Raw genomic sequence first — 23,582 nt, 5'->3', positions numbered from 1 at the left:
TCTAGCTAATTGTTGATAAGCGTACAGTTCATCACATGCAAGAGAGATTTCTCTTTAGAATGCTACAGTTCTCTGTCGACAGTATAGTGCAGTAGAAAGAATGTTGGATGAGGAGTCAGAAGACCTGGGTTTTAATCTTGAGTCTACCAATTACTAGCTGTGTGAGTTTAAATTATTTTTTCTATAAGTGTTATCTGTAAAACGGGGATGGATAACACTGCTTGATGCATTTACCAGAGTGTTAACGATGATCAACTGAAACGCTAGCTGAGAAAGAATTCTATAGAATTATAAACTGCTGTGCAGCGGTATGATACCACTTTCACCTCCTTTGCCACTCTCACCACTAACATCAAATATCATGTGCTCAGTGAAGGGCTCTATTCTCAGGGAGGGAAAAAATACAAAGAGGCATATGTTATAGTTAGCATTGCTCTGGACAGACTAGAACAGAATTGGGTTGATGCTTTATTATTGCATATTTAGTTTATGTGAAGATTCAGGGAAGAAATTCCAGATGCTGATTTACCTGCTTCTGCTTGCAAATTTTGTCTTATACCTGATTTTTCCAGTTGTCTGGAAGGGGCAAGTGGTGGTTGGGGCCTCCATTCTTCTCATTGTAGTAGATGTAGGTATTGAGATCAGGGAAGTTGCGGTTCAGGTCCACTCCGTTTGCATTGTTCCTGCCAACCAGATACCCAGAAATGTCTCTGTCCTAGTGGGAAAAGGAAGAAATGAAAGATGAAGGTTTCAGACTGAATGCTCTATTTGAAGAACACTGTATAGTTTTTTTTTTTTTTTACACATTAGCTCGATCTATTAAACAATGTAGCATTTTCTCCTTTAACTCATCCAAAGTCTCAGTGGCATGGTTCAAGTTTCCCTATAAACCACATGCTGGAGGTAGAGATCCCAGGAGAAGCTCTTACAAAAGGAGGGTGTTTCAGGATAATGGGAACCCCTATTTTAAAAAAATTGTTTATGTCTATTTAATCAGAATGACAGAGGTATTTGCAGCGAGAAAGTATAATTTTTTCAGTTATATATGTATTTTTTTCAGATTATTTTCCATTATAGGTTATTACAAGATATTGACTACAGTTCCCCGTGCTATACAGTAAATCCTGTTGCATATCTATTTTATGTATAGTAGTTTGTATCTGTTAATCCCATACTCCTAATTTATCCCTCCCCCATCCCTTTCCCCTTTGGTAACTATAAGTTTGTCTTCTGTGTCTGAGTCTGTTTCTGTTTTATATAAAGATTCAATTGTATATTATTTTAGATTCCACATATAAGTGATATCACTTATCACTTATAGTATTTGTCTTTCTCTGTCTGACTTACTTCACTTAGTATGATAATCTCTAGGTCCATCCATGTTCCTGCAAAAGGCAACATTTCATTCTTTTTATGGCTGAGTAATATTCCATTGGATATTTATACCATATCTTCTTAAACCAATTGTCTGTCGATGGGCACTTTGGTTGTTTCCATGTCTTGGCTATTGTAAATAGTGCTGCTATGAACACTTGGGTGCATGTATCTTTTCAAATTAGAGTTTTCATCTTTTCCAGATATATGCCCAGGAGTGGGATCGCTGGATCATATGGTGGCTCTATTTTTAGTTTTTTAAGGAACCTCCATACTGTTTTCCATAGTGGCTGCACCAGTTTACATTCCCACCAACAGTGTAGGAGGGTGAGAACCCCTATTTTTTAAAAACGGTTTTATTGATATATATAGCTTACATACCACAACATTCATCCATTTCAAGTGTACAATTCAAAGAATTTTAGTATGCTTACAGAACTGTGCAACTTTTACCCCAATTTAAGAATACTTCTATCACCCTGAAAAGAAACCTCATGCCCATTTACAGTCACTCCTCATTTTTACTCCACCCCTAGGTAATCACTTTCTGTCTCTATGGATTTGCCTTTTCTGGACATTTCAGTAAGTGGGATCATATATTATATGTTTGGCTTTTTTCACTGGGCAAAATGTTTTTGAGTTTCCTGCATGTTGTAGCATGTATCAGGACTTCATTCCCTTTTATTTCTGAATAATTCCATTATATGGATTTATCACATTGTGTTTATCCATTCACCAGTTAATAGACTGTATTTGTTTCCTGGGACTGCTGTAACAAATTACCACAAACTAGGTGGCTTATAACATCAGAAATGTATTCTCTCACAGTTCTGGAGGCTAGAAGTCTGAAATCAAGCAGGGTCATGCTCTCTAAAGGCTTTAGAGGAGGATCCTTCTTTGACTCTTCTAGCTTCTGGTGGTTGCTGACAGTCCTTGGAGTCCCTTAGCTTGTAGATGCCTCACTCCAACTTCTACTTCTATCTTCACATAGTCTTCTCCCCTGTATGTCTGTGTCTCTGAGTACAAATTGCTATCTTCTTATAAGGACACCGGTTATATTTGACTTAGGTCCCCTAATCCAGTATGACTTCACTTTAACTTGATTACATATGCAAAGACCCTATTTCCAAACAAGGTCATATTCATAGGTTCCAGGTAGACATGAATTGGAGGGGGCAGAGGGGATACTATTAAACCCAGTACATGGACATTTGGTTTGTTTCCACTTTTTGGCTATTGTGGATAATGCTGCTGCAAACATTTGTGTATAAGTCTGTGTGTGGACACATGTTTTCATTTCTAATATCTAGTAGTAGAACTGCTGGATCATAAAGTAAGTCCATATTTAACTTTTTCAGAAACTGCTAAACTGTTTTCCAAAGTGGAAACCATCCCCTCCTTTATTTATTTATTTTTACTTAGGATCCTTGATTATCTTTTTTCTGAGCAATATCAACTTCGTGGATCCCTTAACCTCTCTGCTCACACTTCATATTTCAGCTTTTATTTGGTCATGTATTCATTCATTCATCCATCCATTTAATCAATCCATATCTATTTAGGTCTATCTCTATTCAAAGTCCCCTGAAAGACACTAGGGAAAGAGATCATGAGACATTATGCTAGCTTTCCAGGAATTCATGGTATATATGGGGAGATAGATATTTACATAAATAATTAAAATATATAAAGCAGTAGAATAGAGATAAGTTCACAGGCTCTTGCAAAACTGAAATTCTATTTGGTGTTTTGTTTGGCTTTGGAGAAGGAGAATAGTGTCCACTGGAGCCCTGTGGACTGAGAGGGGAGAGCCCAAATTGGTGGCCATTACTGGAAGTAGGGTGAATGCATGGACTAGGAGGCTAAAAACTCACAAATGTACTACTACTCTCGTATTTTTCTAAGAACTCTTTATTGTTCTCAGATTTCTCTATTTTCGTGGCATCGTGCTCACATTTTATTCTTAGATCTCATTGAAAACATATTTTTTGACATTCTCTTAAGTCTCCTACATCAATACTGTTCCAGTGGAAAACATTTATATGATTTTTCTATTTGGAGTTTGATTGTTCACTTCTACGAGATAATAATTTTCATTATGCTTCCAGGGGTTTTCATTGCTTGCTGATTTATGTCAGCGTTAACTCATAACTGTCCATATTAACAGTTATGCTAATTTACCTATCAGCTGACTTACTACTCACACCGGGTCATTAGTTAAGCTGGCAGTAAGGACTTCCTTTAACAGAAGTTCCCATAAACAGGGTTCAGTTATTAGCTTCCTATCACTGCTGTAACAAATTGCCACAACCTTAGGGCTTAACCTTGCACAAACTTATGATCTCACAGTTTTGGACGTCAGAAGACTGAAATGGGTCTCACGAGACCTAAAGGTGTCAGCAGGGCTGTGTTCCTTCTGAAGTCTCTAGGGGAATCTGTTTCCCTAGAACATCTTCAAATCTCTCTTTGCCTGTGACCTTCTGCCTTCCTCTTCCACATTTAAAGGACCCTTGTGATTGGTCACACTAGGCCCACCCAATAATCCAGGGTATTTTAAGGTCACTTGATTAACAACTTTAATTTTGTCTGTAACCTTAATTCCCTTTGCCATGTAACATTATATATTCACAGGTTCCAGGGATTAGGACTTGACTATCTTTGGGAGGTGGAGCCATATTATTCTACCTTACCTACAGGTGCCTTTAAATTTAGGTGGCCAGGCAGGTCTTCCCTGTGTAGCCATGCAGACAGGTTTCCTCTGGGTACGGCACATAGCTCTGGGAATCTGAGAACCCAATGGGTCCTCTCTTGGGTTCAGGTTCAAGATCTGCTCCCTTTGAACAAGTACATAGCAGGTGAGCAGAGGTGACTGGCTCCCCAGAGACAGCTCTAGGATTTGGCAGGGGTTTTCTCCACCTCTTCCCACCCCCACTTCACTGCACAAAAGATGTGGGCAGGTCTGAGGGGCTTCTCCAGTCTCCCCACTGCAATACAGGGAAGGGCCACTAGAAGGAAAGTGGCCAGGTTGGGTTCACCCCTACAGCACTCTCAAATTGTCCTGTTCTTTTGGAAACTCAAGTCTCGAGGCATGTTCATGTCCATCTCTCTGATTTCCAGTTGGGGGCAGCGGGGGAGGGGACAAAGTTTTTTTTTTTTCATTTGTTGAGTCATGTCAGCAGGAGGTTGTAAGATTGCAAGGGTCAAATTTGTGTTTGCCTCAACATCTTGGCTCCATTACCCTCCCTGCTTCTCCTCACCCCTCAGCCCTGTCCTCTAGTAGGCTTAAACCAGGATGGGCCATTCAAGGAGAGATACTGAGTGGTTCCACTTGTATGGGACAGAGTGGTCAGATTCATGGAATCGGAGAGTGGAAGGTCATTGCCAAGGGCTGGGAGGAGGGGGAAATGGGAAGTTACTAATGAAGGGATATAAAGGTTTGGTTGAACAGGATAGATAAGTTCTGGAGATCAGCTGTACGACCTTTTACCTATAATCAACAATAGTGTATTGTACACTTAAAATTTTGTTAAGAGGGTAGATCTCATCTTAGGTGCTCTTACCACAATAAAAGCAAAATTAAAAAAAAAAAGTAAAGTAGTGCAGTCTAGTCTTAAACATAAAAAACATTTTAAGACTACCCCCAATAAACATATTTTTAAATGGAAAAAAAAGAATCTTTCATTTACACCCCCCTCCAAAAAAACAAACAAACCCAAACAAACCAGGTTTAAATACAGCTTTTAAAGGAACATATCCATTGTGTAAGGCAGATGCCTGCCCTCACCCATTGAAAATTCTCATTCAGTAGATTTGGGGTGGGGAGAGGACCTGAGAACCTGTATCTCAAAAATCTTCACCTACAATTCTGATGCACAGCCACAAAAGAATCACTGACTTAAAGTTAGGCACACTGATATTTCGAATTTATGTTAGGAAATAAAGCCCATAAACACTTTTTTTTATTTGTCCCCTGAACAATGTAACTCTAAAATAAAGAATTCAAAGGCTGAGTACTATACTAGTAGAGGAAAAAAGCCATACAGAGATGGAATAAAGTATGAAGAATCTATAACAGGACTAACCCGCCACCCCACAATTCTGAGAAAAGCTCATTCTTTCTCTTTTCCCCCCAAATGCAAATGTAAGTGTAGTGTGGGAAGAAGAGGATTTAGGGTTGGAAGCTAAAAGTTCAGGGAAGAAGGGCCGTTTTGCAATATCCCTTCACACCTGTTCAGTACCTTCCAGTTGATAAAATGTTGTCGCTGATACTGCTTCACTCATCCTCACAATGAAATGGAGAACTCAGCTGGAAAGGCGGGGGAGGGAGGGAACTGAGACTCAGAGAGAACCCCCATTCATTGCATAGGGTGCTACAGTGCTGAACCCATCTTCACACTTCAGTCTATTTCTCCAGCTTTTCCTCTATCACATCGTGGCATTTACAGTGGGACAGAGAGGACACCTCTGGTCTCCCGGTTTTTCCTTACTCCCTAGGACAGCTCTGCTCTCCTTAGGGCCTCCCCCTGGGGCTCGGTACCTGGGCGGCTGCGGCCACCTCGTAGCCGTCGGGGTTCATGGACGGCAGGATGTGAATGCGCGTGCCCTCCACCAGCCTGACGATGCGCTGGTTCCTGTTGCGGAACTCCTCGCACAGAAACTCCGACAGCTGCAGCAGCAGCTCGCGGCCCAGCACCTCGTTGCCGTGCATGTTCCCCACATACTTGACTTCCGGTTCCACTGCAAGTGAGAGAAACACACATAAAGAAGATGGGGAAAGCTTACGAGTGTAGTTAATTCCTAACCATGCAAAGGGACGTTTCCCCTCTTTTTCAGTAATGAATGAAAGAAAACCTCATGCTTCTGTTAGGTCTTTTCCAATAATCCCTGTGCCCCCTTTGAACAAACTGCAACTACAAATGCTACAAAAATTCATGCACGGATAATAATGTCTACTATTTATTAAAACCCTGCTGTGTACTAGGCATTTATGTTATTGTTAATCTTCACAGAAAACCTGTAAAGTAGGCATTATTAGCCTCAGGATGAGGGTACTGGGTATGGAAGAGGTTAAGTAACTTGTCTGAGGTCACCTGGCAGATTAATAATGGAGGTCAAAGTCCAGGTGGCACTGAGGTAGCTTAATGCTTCTCAGAGACAAATCTTTTCAGGATAAGGGTAGTGCTTTTCCAAGATTTGCTGGCCTAAAGTCCTCCAGGTTATAGCATAACAATTCCTAATTGCACCAGTTGAAAATTTAATTTTCTTGGTACTCAGGTTAAAACTCCCCTTCATATCTGAGAATGCTGTGTCTTGAGGCACAGAGTAGGAAGGAGTCTATGTATGTCTCATTCCTTAGTCTTTTCTTTGGCTATGCTAACTGTTCAATTGAAGTTAGAACTGAGCGGTCATGAGAGGAGCCTCTAGAACCACTTTAAAAAAATCATTCTTGCCCTGTTTTAAAAGGAAGGAGAAAGCCCTTGCCAAGTGATTTCCCTTCCACACAGCACTCTTTTTTTTTTTTAATTATTTATTTTATTTATTTATTTTTGGCTGCATTGGGTCTTCGTTGCTATGCGTGGGCTTTGTCTAGTTGTGGCGAGCAGGGGCTACTCTTCTTTGTGGTGAGCGGGCTTCTCATTGCGGTGGCTTCTCTTGTTGCGAAGCACAGCCTCTAGGCGCGCAGGCTTCAGTAGTTGTGGCACGTGGGCTCAGTAGTTGTGGCTCGTGGGCTCTAGAGTACAGGCTCAGTAGTCGTGGCGCATGGGCTTGGTTGCTCGGCAGCATGTGGGATCTTTCCAGATCATGGCTCGAACTCGTGTCCCCTGCATTGGCAGGCAGGTTCTTAACCACTGCACCACCAGGGAAGCCCCCACCCAGCACTCTCTTGCCTTCATGCCTTTTCTGATTCTGTGTCTCTTCATCTTCACATTTCCATGCCCTCCTCACCATCCATCTAGGCTCAAATGCTCCTTACTCTGTGAAGCCATCTTGGATTCTCCTTGCTGGGAGTGAACTTGCTATTAAACTTCCCTTTTATGATACCACCTTCTACTCTGAGTTTTGGCTAATTTTGCACATGTCCTATTTTCCTTACTGGACCTGGCCCTTGCAATGTATGCCATTTTAAACTTTCTTTAGGATACAATCCATTGTTATTTACCTGCTACAACAGTCTTTCCCAAAGGAATGTCTATAACACATAAGGACTGTGTGGTGGATTTTCTATCATGTACATTCTTTAATCTTAGTGTATTTCTTTAATCTTATCACGTCTTTCTTACTTTTCTTGGTGTTAAGTTATCCTTTATTTTACGAAAGGATGGGGATAGCAGATGGCAGGTAGTAGTCTTCAACATCCTTGTTCAGTAAAATAAAATTTGGAAAATCTATTTTAGTCCCCTCTGATCTCCCATATATATATATTTGTGTGTGTGTGTGAAATCCATAAGTTTGGGAACGACTGCCCTGTAGAACCTACCATAGTGCCTTCCTCGTAGGAGGTATTCAATATAAAATTCTTTTGTCTCTACTTTCCGTATATCCAGAATACAATACAACCACTTCTCCTAACAACCACTGTCATCATTTTGGTTCAAGGTCCCACAATTGCAAGTGTGGATTACTACAATAAATCTCCTACTTGAACTCCTTGCATCTGCCCAGCCATGCAAGTCTATTCTCCTGAGTCAGTGTTTAGCAAACGTTTCCTGTAAGGGACCAGATAGTAAATCCTTTGGGCTTCCTGGGCTATATTGTCTTCACTGCAGCTACTCAATGCTTCCAGTGAAAGCAGACATAGATGATACAAAAACAAATGGGTGTGACTGTGTTTCAGTGAAACTTTATTTACCAAAACAGGTAGCTGGGACCCACCACCAGAGCCTCCCATCAAGCCTCTTAGATAGCCTCAACTACCAGAGAGCAGACAGCAGAAGCAAGAAAAACTATAATCCTGCAGCCTGTGGAACAAAAACCACATTCACAGAAAGATAGACAAGATGAAAAGGCAGAGGGCTATATATCAGATGAAGGAACAGGATAAAACCCCAGAAAAACAACTAAATGAAGTGGAGATAGGCAACCTTCCAGAAAAAGAATTCAGAATAATGATAGTGAAGATGATCCAGGACCTCGGAATAAGAATGGAGGCAAAGATCGAGAAGATGCAAGAAATGATTTACAAAGACCTAGAAGAATTAAAGAACAAACAAACAGAGATGACCAATACAATAACTGAAATGAAAACTACACTAGAAGGAATCAATAGCAGAATAACTGAGGCAGAAGAACGGATAAGTGACCTGGAAGACAGAATGGTGGAATTCACTGCTGCAGAACAGACTAAAGAAAAAAGAATGAAAAGAAATGAAGACAGCCTAAGAGACCTCTGGGACAACATTAAACGCAACAACATTCGCATTATAGGGGTCCCAGAAGGAGAAGAGAGAGAGAAAGGACCAGAGAAAATATTTGAAGAGATTATAGTCGAAAACTTCCCTAACATGGGAAAGGAAATAGCCACCCAAGTCCAGGAAGCGCAGAGAGTCCCATACAGAATAAACCCAAGGAGAAACACGCCGAGACACATAGTAATCAAAGTGGCAAAAATTAAAGACAAAGAAAAATTACTGAAAGCAGCAAGGGAAAAACGACAAATAACATACAAGGGAACTCCCATAAGGTTAACAGCTGATTTCTCAGCAGAAACTCTGCAAGCCAGAAGGGAGTGGCATGATATACTTAAAGTGATGAAAGGGAAGAACCTACAACCAAGATTACTCTACCCGGCAAGGATCTCATTCAGATTCGATGGAGAAATCAAAAGCTTTACAGACAAGCAAAAGCTAAGAGAATTCAGCACCACCAAACCAGCTCTACAACAAATGCTAAAGGAACTTCTCTAAGTGGGAAACACAAGAGAAGAAAAGGACCTACAAAAACAAACCCAAAACAATTAAGAAAATGGTCATAGGAACATACATATCGATAATTACCTTAAATGTGAATGGATTAAATGCCCCAACCAAAAGACATAGACTGGCTGAATGGATACAAAAACAAGACCCATATATATGCTGTCTACAAGAGACCCACTTCAGACCTAGGGACACATACAGACTGAAAGTGAGGGGATGGAAAGAGATATTCCATGCAAATGGAAATCAAAAGAAAGCTGGAGTAGCTATACTCATATCAGATAAAATAGACTTTAAAATAAAGAATGTTACAAGAGATAAGGAAGGACACTACATAATGATCAAGGGATCAATCCAAGAAGATATAACAATTATAAATATATATGCACCCAACATAGGAGCACCTCAATACATAAAGCAACTGCTAACAGCTCTAAAAGAGGAAATCGACAGTAACACAATAATAGTGGGAGTCTTTAACACCTCACTCACACCAATGGACAGATCATCCAGACAGAAAATTAATAGGAAACAGAAGCTTTAAATGACACAATAGACCAGATAGATTTAATTGATATTTATAGGACATTCCATCCAAAAACAGCAGATTACACTTTCCTCTCAAGTGCGCATGGAACATTCTCCAGGATAGATCACATCTTGGGTCACAAATCAAGCCTCAGTAAATTTAAGAAAATTGAAATCATATCAGGCATCTTTTCTGACCACAACGTTATGAGATTAGAAATGAATTATAGGAAAAAAACGTAAAAAACACAAACACATGGAGGCTAAACAATACGTTACTAAATAACCAAGAGATCACTGAAGAACTCAAAGAGGAAATCAAAAAATACCTAGAGACAAATGACAATGAAAGCACGATGATCCAAAACCTATGGGATGCAGCAAAAGCAGTTCTAAGAGGGAAGTTTATAGCTATACAAGCCTACCTCAAGAAACAAGAAAAATCTCAAGTAAACAATCTAACCTTACACCTAAAGGAACTACAGAAAGAAGAACAAACAAAACCCAAAGTTAGCACAAGGAAAGAAATCATAAAAATCAGAGCAGAAATAAATGAAATAGAAACTAAGAAAACAATAGCAAAGATCAATAAAACTAAAAGCTGGTTCTTTGAGAAGATAAACAAAATTGATAAGCCATTAGCCAGACTCGTCAAGAAAAAGAGGGAGAGGACTCAAATCAATAAAATCAGAAATGAAAAAGGAGAAGTTACAACAGACACCGCAGAAATACAAAGCATCCTAAGAGACTACTACAAGCAACTCTATGCCAATAAAATGGACAACCTGGAAGAAATGGACAAATTCTTAGAAAGGTATAACCTTCCAAGACTGAACCAGGAAGAAACAGAAAATATGAACAGACCAATCACAAGTAATGAAATTGAAACTGTGATTAAAAATCTTGCAAAAAACAAAAGTCCAGGACCAGATGGCTTCACAGGTGAATTCTAGCAAACATTTAGAGAATAGCTAACACCCATCCTTCTCAAACTCTTCCAAAAAATTGCAGAGGAAGGAACACTCCCAAACTCATTCTATGAGGCCACCATCACCCTGATACCAAAACCAGACAAAGATACTCCAAAAAGGAAAATTACAGGGCTTCCCTGGTGGCGCAGTGGTTGAGAATCTGCCTGCTAATGCAGGGGACACGGGTTCGAGCCCTGGTCTGGGAAGATCCCACATGCCACGGAGCAACTGGGCCCGTGAGCCACACCTACTGAGCCTGCGCGTCTGGAGCCTGTGCTCCGCAACAAGAGAGGCCGCGATAGTGAGAGGCACGTGCACCGCGATGAAGAGTGGTCCCCGTTTGCCGCAACTAGAGAAAGCCCTCGCACAGAAACGAAGACCCAACACAGCCAAAAATAAATATATAAAAATAAATAAATAAATAAAAGATTTAAAAAAAAAAAAAGAAAGAAAATTACAGGGCTTCCCTGGTGGCGCAGTGGTTGAGAATCTGCCGGCCAATGCAGGGGACACGGGTTCAAGCCCTGGTCTGGGAAGATCCCACATGCCGCAGAGCAACTAGGCCCGTGAGCCACAGTTACTGAGCCTGCGCGTCTGGAGCCTGTGCTCTGCAACAAGAGAGGCCACGATAATAAGAGGCCTGCGCAGCGCAATGAAGAGTGGCCCCTACTTGCCACAACTAGAGAAAAGCCCTCACACAGAAATGAAGACCCAACACAGCCATAAATAAATAAAATAAATAAATAGATAAATAATTAATTAAAAAAAAAAGAAAATTACTAACCAATATCACTGATGAATATAGATGCAAAAATCCTCAACAAAATACTAGCAAACAGAATCCAAAAACACATTAAAAGGATCATACACCACGACCAAGTGGGATTTATCCCAGGGATGCAAGGATTCTTCAATATACGCAAATCAATCAATGTGATACACCATATTAACAAATTGAAGAAGAAAAACCATATGATCATCTCAATAGATGCAGAAAAAGCTTTTGACAAAATTCAACACCAATTTATGATAAAAACTCTCCAGAAAGTGGGCATAGAGGGAACCTACCTCAACATAATAAAGGCCATATACGACAAACCCACAGCAAACATCATTCTCAATGGTGAAAAACTGAAAGTATTTCCTCTAAGATCAGGAATGAGACAAGGATGTCCACTCTCACCGCTATTATTCAACATAGTTTTGGAAGTCCTAGCCACGGCAATCAGAGAAGAAAAAGAAATAAAAGGAATACAAATTGGAAAAGAAGAAGTAAAACTGTCACTTTACTGCAACAGTAAAACTGTTTGCAGATGACATGATACTATACGTAGAGAATCCTACAAATCTCTACTATACGTAGAGAATCCTACAAATGCCACTAGAAAACTACTAGAGCTAATCAATGAATTTGGTAAAGTTGCAGGATACAAAATTAATGCACAGAAATCTCTTGCATTCCTATACACTAATGATGAAAAATCTGAAAGAGAAATTATGGAAACACTCCCATTTACCATTGCAACAAAAAGAATAAAATACCTAGGAATAAACCTACCTAGCGAGACAAAAGACCTGTATGCATAAAACTATAAGACACTGATGAAAGAAATTAAAGATGATACCAACAGGTGGAGAGATATACCATGTTCTTGGATTGGAAGAATCAATATTGTGAAAATGACTATACTACCCAAAGCAATCTACAGATTCAATGCAATCCCTATCAAATTACCAATGGCATTTTTTACGGAACTAAAACAAATCATCTTAAAATTTGTATGGAGACACAAAAGACCCCGAATAGCCAAAGCAGTCTTGAGGGAAAAAAATGGAGCTGGAGGAATCAGACTCCCTGACTTCAGACTATACTACAAAGCTACAGTAATCAAGACAATATGGTACTGGCACAAAAACAGAAATACAGATCAATGGAACAAGATAGAAAGCCCAGAGATAAACCCACGCACCTATGGTCAACTAATCTATGACAAAGGAGGCAAAGATATACAATGGAGAAAAGACAGTCTCTTCAATAAATGGTGCCAGGAAAACTGGACAGCTACATGTAAAAGACTGAAATTAGAATACTCCCTAACACCATGCACAAAAATAAACTCAAAATGGATTAGAGACCTAAATGTAAGACCGGACACTATAAAACTCTTAGAGAAAAACATAGGAAGAACACTCTTTGACATAAATCACAGCAAGATCTTTTTTGACACACCTCTTAGAGTAATGGAAATAAAAACAAAAATAAACAAATGGGACCTAATGAAACTTCAAAGCTTTTGCACAGCAAAGGAAACCATAAACAAGACGAAAAGACAACCCTCAGAATGGGAGAAAATATTTGCAAACGAATCAACGGACAAAGGATTAATCTCCAAAATATATAAACAGCTCATGCAGCTCAATATTAAAGAAACAAACACCCGGATCCAAAAATGGGCAGAAGACCTAAATAGACATTTCTCCAGAGAAGACATACAGATGGCCAAGAAGCACATGAAAACCTGCTCAGCATCACTAATTATTAGAGAAATGCAAATCAAAACTACAATGAGGTATCACCTCACACCAGTTAGAATGGGCATCATCAGAAAATCTACAAACAACAAATGCTGGAGAGGGTGTGGAGAAAAGGGAACTCTCTTGCACTGCTGGTGGGAATGTAAACTGATACAGCCACTATGGAGAACAGTATGGAGGTTCCTTAAAAAACTAAAAATAGAATTACCATATGATCCAGCAATCCCACTACTGGGCGTATACCCAGAGAAAACCATAATTCAAAAAGACACATGCACCCCAATGTTCATTGCAGCACTATTTACAATAGCCAGGTCATGGAAGCAACCTAAATGTCCATCGACAGACGAATGGATAAAGAAGATGTGGTACATATATACAATGGAATATTACTCAGCCATAAAAAGGAACGAAATTGAGTCATTTGTTGAGAAGTGGATGGATCTAGAGACTGTCATACAGAGTGAAGTAAGTCAGAAAGAGAAAAACAAATATCGTATATTAACGCATGTATGTGGAACCTAGAAAAATTGCACAGATGAGCCGGTTTGCAGGGCAGAAGTTGAGACACAGACATAGAGAACAGACATATGGATACCAAGGGGGGAAAACTGCGGTGGGGTGGTGATGGTGGTGTGCTGAATTGGGCGATTGGGATTGACATGTATATACTGATGTGTATAAAACTGATGACTAATAAGAACCTGCAGTATAAAAAAACAAACAAACAAAACAATTAATACTAAAGTTTCATTGGGTTATTTGTATGGAAATATGTTAATATAAATGTTTCAGACATTACATGAAATTTCTAAAAATCTTATATGTTCTGGTATAATGTTATAAGTCATAATTCTAATTTTTATTTAAAATGTATATCTCAGAAATAACTAAATTTCCTTGTCAATTGCATTACTATGAACTTTCATCAAATCTTTAACCGTGGTCATTTCTAAGTCTTGTCATTTACAGACAGTTCTGGGTGTACTCTGATGCTTTTGCAAATATGTTCCTATAAAAGGGCTTCATCTTCAAGGAATTCATGGAAAAGACTCTGACAAGTACAGGTTTCTGGTAACTGACTGTACTGCTGAACTGAATGAAAAAACATTTTCAGAACTCTGATGAAAAACTGATGAAATCATAAAAGTGCTAACAAAAGATCAAGATGAAAAAAAAATTAATTACATGGGACTGAGTGAACTGATGAGGATGATTATAATTTTTGTGACTTTGTTTGAATTAAAAAAAAAAATCCCACAAGGACTCAGAGGCAAAGAATATACAAATCAATTTTCACTGCAAAGTAAAGGAGCTGGGGCTTCCCTGGTGGCGCAGTGGTTGAGAATCTGCCTGCCAATGCAGGAGACACGGGTTCGGGCCCTGGTCTGGGAAGATCCCACATGCTGCGGAGCAACTAGGCCCGTGAGCCACAACTGCTGAGCCTGCGCGTCTGGAGCCTATGCTCCGCAACAAGAGAGGCCACGATAGTGAGAGGCCCGCGCACCGCGATGAAGAGTGGCCCCCACTTGCCACAACTAGAGAAAGCCCTCGCATAGAAACGAAGACCCAACACAGCCAAAAATAAATAAATAAATAAATAAATTAAAAAAAAAAAAAAGTAAAGGAGCTGTTACAGTGGAGGATTACTGGACTGAATGTCAATATTATGACATAGTATGAGTGTGTTTCGTGTTTGGTAATTGCAATCATTGTTGCTTTTGTTGTGGTCATCCATTTACAATGTTCGGTGTCAGTCTATTTATCTCTTGTAAAAATAAAATACAGTGTGTGTGTGTGAAAAAATTAAAAAAAAAAAACAACAGAGAAACAGGTAGCTGGCCCTCAAGGCTCTAGTTTGCTGACCCTTGTTCTGAGTGATCTTTTAAAATTTTTAGTCAGATCATGTCACTCCTCTGCTTAAAACCCTCCAGCGGCTTCTCACTTCACTCAGAGCAAAAGCCAAAAGTTTTGCAGAGACCTGTAAGGCCCCACGTGATCTCCTCCTGCCCGGTATCCCCGACAGCTCTGCTCTGACCTTGCTTTCCTGTGGTTCACTCTCCTGGAACCACAGCGGCCTCCACGCTGTTCCTCACACATGCCAAGCATGCTCCGGCTCTTCCCCCTGTGCAGTGTTTTCCTTCCCAGTCTCAGTACGGCACCTCAATCACGTACTCAAAAATCACCTCGAAGGAGAAGCTTTTCCTAAAAGGCAACACCCCCTCCCCCACTCAACCCACAATTGTCCACAACTCCCTATCTCTCCTTCCTGGTTTCTTTTTCTCAATAGCACTTATTTTCATCTGGTATAATATATATTTATTTAGTTACCTATTTATTGCCAGTCTTACCTTGCTAGAATTAAGGCCCTGAGGGCAGAGTCTTTGTTTTATTCTCTGTGCTATATTCAGAGTCTACCAAAGTGCTTACATTGAGTAGATCATCAGGAATGCTTGTGGAATAATTAAGGAATGAATGGATGTACCGTTGATAGGGCATCAGAGAAAAGAGGGATCAGTGAGGTACAATAGTATGAAAAGCTTCAAGAAAGGCACCGAATGCTAGAAAGTAGAAAGGGCACCAAGAAAGGGGCATGGAGTGGGGGGCTAAGCCTACAATGTCCATTAGCACCCACAAGCTTCCACAATGAACACACGACCTGAGTAAAAGCAGGGTGTTTGCTCTGCAAGTGCATTTTCAAAGCAAGGACCTTATCGTCACCTAATCACGTAGCCTTCCTTGAGCCAGCCTCCCATCCCCCTCTCCCCCCTCCCCCGAACTGGCCACTTAAGAGTTTGAAGCTGTCATGGACAGAATCCACTGGGTGTGAGGTTGCCACTGAAGGTTTTTAAGCAAGGGAGGGAGGGGATTATATCAGTATTTGGGCATCTAGCATCTGTGTCTTAAATGAAAGGTTTAGAGAGTGGTGGCCGTTAGGTGTTAGGAGAATGGTCAGGAGCCTGGTGCAATCATTTAGGCAGGCTGTGACGGAATTTGGGCTGGAGGAAGGGTGAGGAAGTGGAGAGGAAAAGAGACTTGAGGTTGACAGTTTGAAGGAGGAACTGACGTATTTGAATGCCACAATTGCTGTAAGTAAAGCAGTAAAGTAGAAACAACTTAAATGCCCATCAATAAATGAACTGTTAAATACAAACTTGCAACCATGGAATATTATGCAGCCAAAAATGATAATGTAGATCTACATTTACAGACATGCTACTCATCAAAGACTATGAAATGAGAAAAGCAGATATAGTATGATTCCATTTTTATTAAAAAAATGACGTGTATGTAAGGGGAGGTGGCTTAAACATGCATAGAAGAAAGTCCGGAAGGAGATACATCAATATGTTAACGATGGTCATCTGTGAGTGGTGCGATTATGGGTGAGGTTTTTTCCTTATCTAATTTCTACTTTAATCCAAACATGGATGGCTTTTATAATAGAAACAAACTAACAACAAATAATGCAATGAATAAGATGAATACCCCAAACCTCAAACTCTCTCCAGGATCCCATACTCTGAGTACACCGTCATTCCCCTAAGAGCTATCCCTAAACTCTGGCAGAACTAGAAGGGCTAACTGTTTCTCCAGAGGCATTGGATACGGAAAGGCAGAATAGTAACAGCAAGGAAGAAAGAAGGGTAATGGGAGGGAAGGCGGGGGGATGGAAAGGGAGCAGGGAAGAAGACTCACCTTTTACCATTAAGGTCTTGAGCAAACAGAACCCAAAAAGGAGGAACAGACTGGAGCCTGAAATGGGGTTGCAGCTCCCCAGAGGCAGGGCCAGTTTGTAGGCTAAGCAAGGAAATACTTAGCCCAGGCTGAGGAAGTGGTGATACTTTATGGGTGGAGGGGTCCAGGAACCTCCCCAGAAACCACCCCAATTACTGGATTTGTAAGGGAAAGGTCCTGCCCACACACACTTTAAGACACATGCTCAGGGCTTACAGGGCTCGTGGATTCCAGGGTAGTCGCTGAATTCCAGCACGTAGAGGTGTCTCCCCTTCACACTGCGCCCAATGCTGTAAACCCGCGTGACATGGGGGCATTCATTGTGCACCTTGTACAGCGTCCGCACGAGGTCATCATAGCGGTGGTGGCGAAAGGTTACCGGGGCAACCAACTTGAAGAGAAGGAGCTGGAGGAAAATTGAGACCAGGTCTGACATCTTGCTGGGCTTTTTCAGAGACTCACTAAAATGGGCCCCGCTTCTCCCAGTAACCAGTCAAAATCCAAGGGCCAAGAACCAGCTTTTCCTAGTTTCCCACCAGTAAACACCAGTGTGACAGTGCCTGGGAAGAAAGTTCAGAACTGTCCCTCCAAAGCCAGAAGTTATTTATGTAGCTCTGGAATAGGCACTCATCTCCCCTCCCCCATTTCTCTGCCTCTCCTAATCCATGAAAACCTTTTGAAAGGTTTTTGCACTTCTTCAAATTGGGTAGTTTCACTGATTCTGGTTTACTGATTAACTGGACTGTAAACAGGCTTCAATAAATAGCTGCTTATAACCCTTTGATTCCCGGAGAATTTTGAGAAGCTTGGCCTGTCCTTGTTCCCTATATTACAATATAGGAAAGGGTATTAAAATAGAACACTCTGTCCTTTTGATCCATTCTACATCCTATCTTTCTGAAGCACAGCTCTGTTTTGTCCCTTTTCTCCTCAAAAATCTTCCAACAGATACCATTGAGAAAATGAAAAGGTGAGCCCCAGGTTGGGAGAAAACAGTTGTCAATCATGTATCTGACAATATATCCAGAATAAATCAAGAACTATTACAACCCAGTAATAAAACAAATAACCCAATTTAAAAGTGGGGAAAAGATTTGAATAGACATTTTATTCAGCTAAAGTAGATATATGAATGACTAATGAGCACATTAAAGATGTTCAACACTATTGGTCATTAAGGAAATGCAACTTAAAACCACAGTGAGATATCACATCACATCCACTAGAATGGCTCTAATCAAAAAGACACAATAACAAGTGTTGTCGAGAATAGGGAGAAACTAGAACCCTCATATATTGCCGATGGGAATATAAATGGTGCAGCCACCTTGGAAAACAGTTTTGCAGTTTCTTAGAAGTTTAAATATATACTTACTATACAATCCAGCAATTTCCTAGGTATCTACCCAAGAGAAATGAAAACACATATCCACACAAAAACTAGTATGTAAATGTTCATAGCAGTATTATCCACAATAGAAAAGTAGAAACAATCTAAATATCCATTAACTAATGAATGGATAAACAAAATATGGCATATCCATGCAATGAAATATCATTTGACAATGGAAAGGAACGAAGTACTGATACATTGTACAAGATGGATGAATCTTAAAAATATCATGCTCAGTGAAAGAAGACACAAAATATCACATATTATATGATCCAATTCATAGGAGATGTTTAGAAAACACAAACATATAGAGACAGAAAGTAAACTAGAGGTTGGCTAGGGCTAGGAGTGAAAATGCAGAGTGACTACAAATGGGCACAAGATTTCTTCTTAGGGTGATAGAAGTGTTCTAAAATTAGATTGTGGTGACTGTACAACTCTGTAAATACACTAAAATTCATTGAATTGTAAACGGGAAGCAGATGAATTTTATGGTATACAAATTATATGTCAATAAAGGTGCTTTTAAAAAATAAATAAAAATAATTAAGTACAGCCACCCAAAAGTTAACTATAAATTTACCATACAACACAACAATTCCACTCCTGGGTACCTACCCAAGAGAACAAAGACTTGTACACAAGAATATTCATAGTGGCATTATTTGTAGTAGCCAAAAGTGGAAACTACCCAAGTGTCCACCAACTGATGGATAAATAAAATGTGGTATATCCATACAATTGAACATTATTCAGCAATAAAAAGGAATAAAATACTAATACATGCTACAACATGGATGGACTTCAAAAACGCCATGCTAACTGAAAGGAGCCAACACAGAAAACCCTCTTATTGTATGATTCCATTTATATGAAATGTCCTGCAAAAGTAAACTTACAGAGACAGAAAGTAAAATAGTGACTTAGTAGGGCTGGGAGTGGGGAAGGAGATTCACTGTAAATGGGCATGAGGGATCTTGTTGGAGTGATGAACATGTTCTAAAACTGGGTGATGGTGACGGTTGCATAACTTGGTAAATTTACTAGAAATCATTGAATTGCACACTTAAAATGGATGAATTTTATGGTATGTAAATTATACTCCAATAAAGTTTTTTTTTTTTTAAAACAAAGTTTCAGTGGAATTTCATGCACTAGAATGTAAAATCCAAATGCTTCTGCCTGGTTTTCAAGTCACTCCTACCAGGTCCAATTGTGACCTCACCCCAGTGCAGCCCCGCTGCAGTGTCTACTGTCTTCTGAGCATGCCCTCATCACCTGCTTTCCTGCTTTTGCTTATGTTCTTTCCCCAGGTAGCTTAACTCAGCTCCAAACCCTGGGTCTTCCTCATGTCCCCTTGCAATTGCTGTTACCATCAGTCTTTGCATCTGCAATCTTATGACTTTGCCTGTTATGCACTTATCCACTGTGCTAGGTGTTAGGTGTTAGGATAGAGGGCAGCCCTGCTGATGCATTGTTCCTGCCCTCCAGGATGATCGTCAGCCTCTAGCACACAGCCTGGCATGGGTGCACATTTGTTGAATGAATGAATGAATAGCCCCATTATTGACTTTTCCTCTTGCATCCTCCTGCACTTCAGCAAACTTTTCCAAGGAAATCCTATGCTTTTCTCACCTGTCAGTAAAGACAGCTATCAACTCTTGGGTATATTGGGTGAACAAACTATAGCCAGGCCAGTCTGGCCCACAGATGGTCTAGAGAGTTGGCCCAAGATCAGTACCAAATCAGCAGCACCACAGAGTAAAAACCACAGGATTTTGCACCCACTGCTAAAATCCCATAATTTTCTGATGAGATCCTGACACCCCAGGTGGTGAGGGCAGGCATCAAGAGAGAAAGCTGAAAGGACATCACTAATGCTGTTACACATTAAGCCCTTGATCTAGGACTGATGAAATAAAATTTATATTTTAAGGCAGGACAAGAAAAAATTAAACATACAATTTTCTCTGTGTGTTTGTTTGGACCTCCTCCCTCCCTCCCTCATGTGCAGTGTGCATCCACATTACACATTAACCAGAGCTCCTCAAAGATGGGCCTGCTCTACAGTGAAGATCAATGTTTTTCCTAGCAATGTAACTTCTTAAAAGAATATTGTTCTTTCCCAGCTCTGTAGGGGGTCGTGGTGACTTGCTGCTCGCTTTCTACGTGCTTACGTGGACCATGTATCCTTGGTGAACTTTATGTAAAATATCAATATGCCATTTTGATGTACAATCCTTTGTCTCGAAAACGTATGTGACTGTGCCTTAGACTCCTAACAGGTGGAACGGTTCTCAGAGCTTTCTAAGAATATGCTTCCCGGAATGGGCATCATCAGAAAATCTACAAACAACGAATGCTGGAGAGGGTGTGGAGAAAAGGGAACCCTCTTGTACTGTTGGTGGGAATGTAAATTGATACAGCCACTATGGAGAACAGTATGCAGGTTCCTTAAATAACTAAAAATAGAACTACCATACGACCCAGCAATCCCACTACTGGGCATATACCCTGAGAAAACCATAATTCAAAAACACACATGCGGCACATGCTCCGCCCACCCCGGAGCCTCGCCCTCCACCACGATGAGCAAATGAGCACCAGAGAGGGCGTGAAATTTAAATTCCACTCAGGGGAGAAAGTGTTGTGCTTCGAGCCTGACTCCACCAAGGCACGAGTGCTGGACGATGCCAAGACTGTCGATGTTATTGTTGGTAAAGACAAAAAAGGCAGAAAGATCCCAGAATATCCGATCCATTTGAATGGGTGGAACAGAAGCTGGGATAGATGGGCAGCTGAAGATCATGTCCTTCGTGACACCAATGAAAATTGGAGATTACAGTGTAAGTTGGCAAGAAAAGCTGTAGCTCGCCTGAGAAGCACAGGAAGAAAGAGGAAGCGCTGCATGTTGCCTGGTGTGGACTCTGTCTTAAAAAGCCTCCCTGCTGAAGAAAAAGATGAAAGTGTTGAAAACTTAATAAGCAGTTCCTCTGATGACAGTAGTGAAGAAAAGGATGAAGAAATAAGTGAAGAAAGTGATATTGAAGAAAAGACTGAAGTGAAGGAAGAACCAGAGCGGCACACAAAAAAGGAAATGGAAGAAAGAACAATAGCTATAGAAATCCCTGAAGTTCTGAAGAAGCTTGAGGACGATTGTTACCGTATCAACAGGAGGAAACGGTTAGTGAAACTTCCATGCCAGACCAACATCATAACTATTTTGGAATCGTACATGAAGCATTTTGCTATCAACACAGCCTCTTCAGCCAATGAGAGGCCTCATCACCATCACGCTATGCCACACCCCAACATGAATGTGCATTATATCCCAGCAGAAAAGAACGTTGACCTTTGTAAGGAGATGGTGGATGGATTAAGAATAACCTATGATTACACTCTCCCATTGGTTTTGCTCTATCCACATGAACAAGTTCAGTATAAAAAGGTGACTTCGTCCAAATTTTTTCTTCCTATTAAGGAAAGTACCACAAACGCTAATAGGAACCAGGAGGAGTTCTCTCCAAGCCCACCTTTGTTGAATCCATCCACACCACAGTCCACAGAGAGTCAGCCAACCACAGGCGAACCAGCCACCCCCAAAAGGTGCAAAGCCGAGCCGGAAGCTTTGCAGTCTCTGAGGAGGTCCACACGCCACTCTGCCAATTGCGACAGGCTGTCTGAGAGCAGCGCCTCACCTCAGCCCGAGTGCCAGCAGCAGGACACATCTGCCAGCATGCCCAAGCTGTTCCTGCACCTGGAAAAGAAGACACCTGCTCATAGCAGATCATCCTCACCTGTTCCTCTGACCCCTAGCAAGGAAGGGATTGCGGTGTTTGCTGGCTTTGAAGGCAGAGGAACTAATGAAATAAATGAGGTCCTCTCCTGGAAACCTGTACCCGACAGTTACCCCCCAGGTGACCAGCCACCTCCACCCGCTTACATTTATGGGGTGCAACACTTGCTGCAATTGTTTGTGAAACTTCCAGAAATCCTTGGAAAGATGTCCTTTTCTGAGAAGAATCTGAAGGCTTTACTGAAGCACTTTGATCTCTTTCTGAGGTTTTTAGCAGAATACCATGATGACTTTTTCCCAGAGTCTGCCTATGTTGCTGCCTGTGAGGTGTACTACAGCACGAAGAACCCCAGGGTGATTTATTAAGGTTTTGATGGTTCTGGAAGAGCAGCTTCTCTATCTAGCTTTGCGCTCTCGGTCCCCAGTAAAGAACTAGGGAGTTGGTGGGCCTTCCTTACAGGCACAGTGAATGTGATACCCGTCTTGGGGGGCTGTGGCGGGCCCACTTGTTTGAGCTGCTTACCTCCTGTAGTTATTTCTGTTAAGGATTACTTCCTAGGTGCCTGAACGGCCTCCAACATGTGACCCTTGCCATGGTACATGTCATCTGTGACGGCCAGAAAAGAGCAGCTGTGTTCACAGTGAAATGTTCACGAAAGTGTGTGTAGGTTGGGCTGTTTCAGTAGACGGAGTTACGTGTTAGCAATAACCACATTTTTTAGTTATTTGTTAGCATTAAACAAAATCGTTTTGCAAGCCGTTTTCATTCTTGTGATGAGGCTGAGCAACAAAACATTAGTTTTGCTTGGAAACCGAAAAGTAGTCCCAGAATATTTTAGAGGGAGTTGATATTGATGGCAAAAGAAAATGTGCAGCTATACATTTGCTTGTTACAGTTCCTTTTCTATAAAACCTTATTTTTGGTGATCTAAATAAAGCATTGCCTGAATGTTTGAGATTTTATAGCTACACTTGGTTGTGTAATGTATAGTTCCCTTTCTGTAAGATGTTATTTTTGGTGATTTCAAATAAATCATTGCCCATCTTGTTGGAAAGAACCAAGAGAGAGTTTTCAAAACAAAAAAAAAGACACATGCACCCCAATGTTCATTGCAGCACTATGTACAATAGCCAGATCATGGAAGTAACCTAAATGCCCATTGACAGATGAATGAATAAAGAAGATGTGGTACATATATACAATGGAATATTGCTCAGCCATAAAAAGGAACGAAATTGGGTCATTTGTAGAGACGTGGATGGACCTAGAGACTGTCATACAGAGTGAAGTAAGTCAGAAAGAGAAAAACAAATATTGTATATTAACGCAT

General features: G+C 40.7%; 2 protein-coding genes across 5 annotated transcripts in view; one reads left to right on the top strand and one right to left on the bottom strand.

The window, feature by feature from the left end:
• CPN1 (carboxypeptidase N subunit 1) overlaps positions 1–23,582 on the bottom strand; it is a 58,902-nt gene that overhangs the window by 18,694 nt on the left and 16,626 nt on the right. For 2 of the 4 annotated variants that reach the window (XM_007187372.2, XM_007187374.2), the window contains exons 1-3: positions 17,279–17,716; positions 5,912–6,111; positions 560–715 (exon numbers count right to left, since the gene is read on the bottom strand). In XM_007187372.2, coding sequence (XP_007187434.2) covers positions 560–715; positions 5,912–6,111; positions 17,279–17,498 — 576 coding nt within the window. In that variant the 5' untranslated portion in view covers positions 17,499–17,716. Of the gene's footprint in view, positions 1–559; positions 716–5,911; positions 6,112–17,023; positions 17,084–17,278; positions 17,717–23,582 lie in introns of those variants that run through there. The other 2 variants (XM_007187373.3, XM_057531104.1) reach the window with 2 other exon arrangements.
• LOC103017954 (male-specific lethal 3 homolog) lies at positions 21,052–22,617 on the top strand. The gene has a single exon (XM_057531103.1). The coding sequence runs from the start codon at positions 21,052–21,054 to the stop codon at positions 22,615–22,617; it is 1,566 nt and encodes a 521-aa protein (XP_057387086.1).

The sequence above is a fragment of the Balaenoptera acutorostrata genome, chromosome 16, assembly GCF_949987535.1.
Source record: "Balaenoptera acutorostrata chromosome 16, mBalAcu1.1, whole genome shotgun sequence".
Taxonomy (NCBI): domain Eukaryota; kingdom Metazoa; phylum Chordata; class Mammalia; order Artiodactyla; family Balaenopteridae; genus Balaenoptera; species Balaenoptera acutorostrata.
The sequence above is the reverse complement of the archived record's forward strand: the minus strand, read 5'-3'. Positions and strand labels throughout refer to the sequence as shown.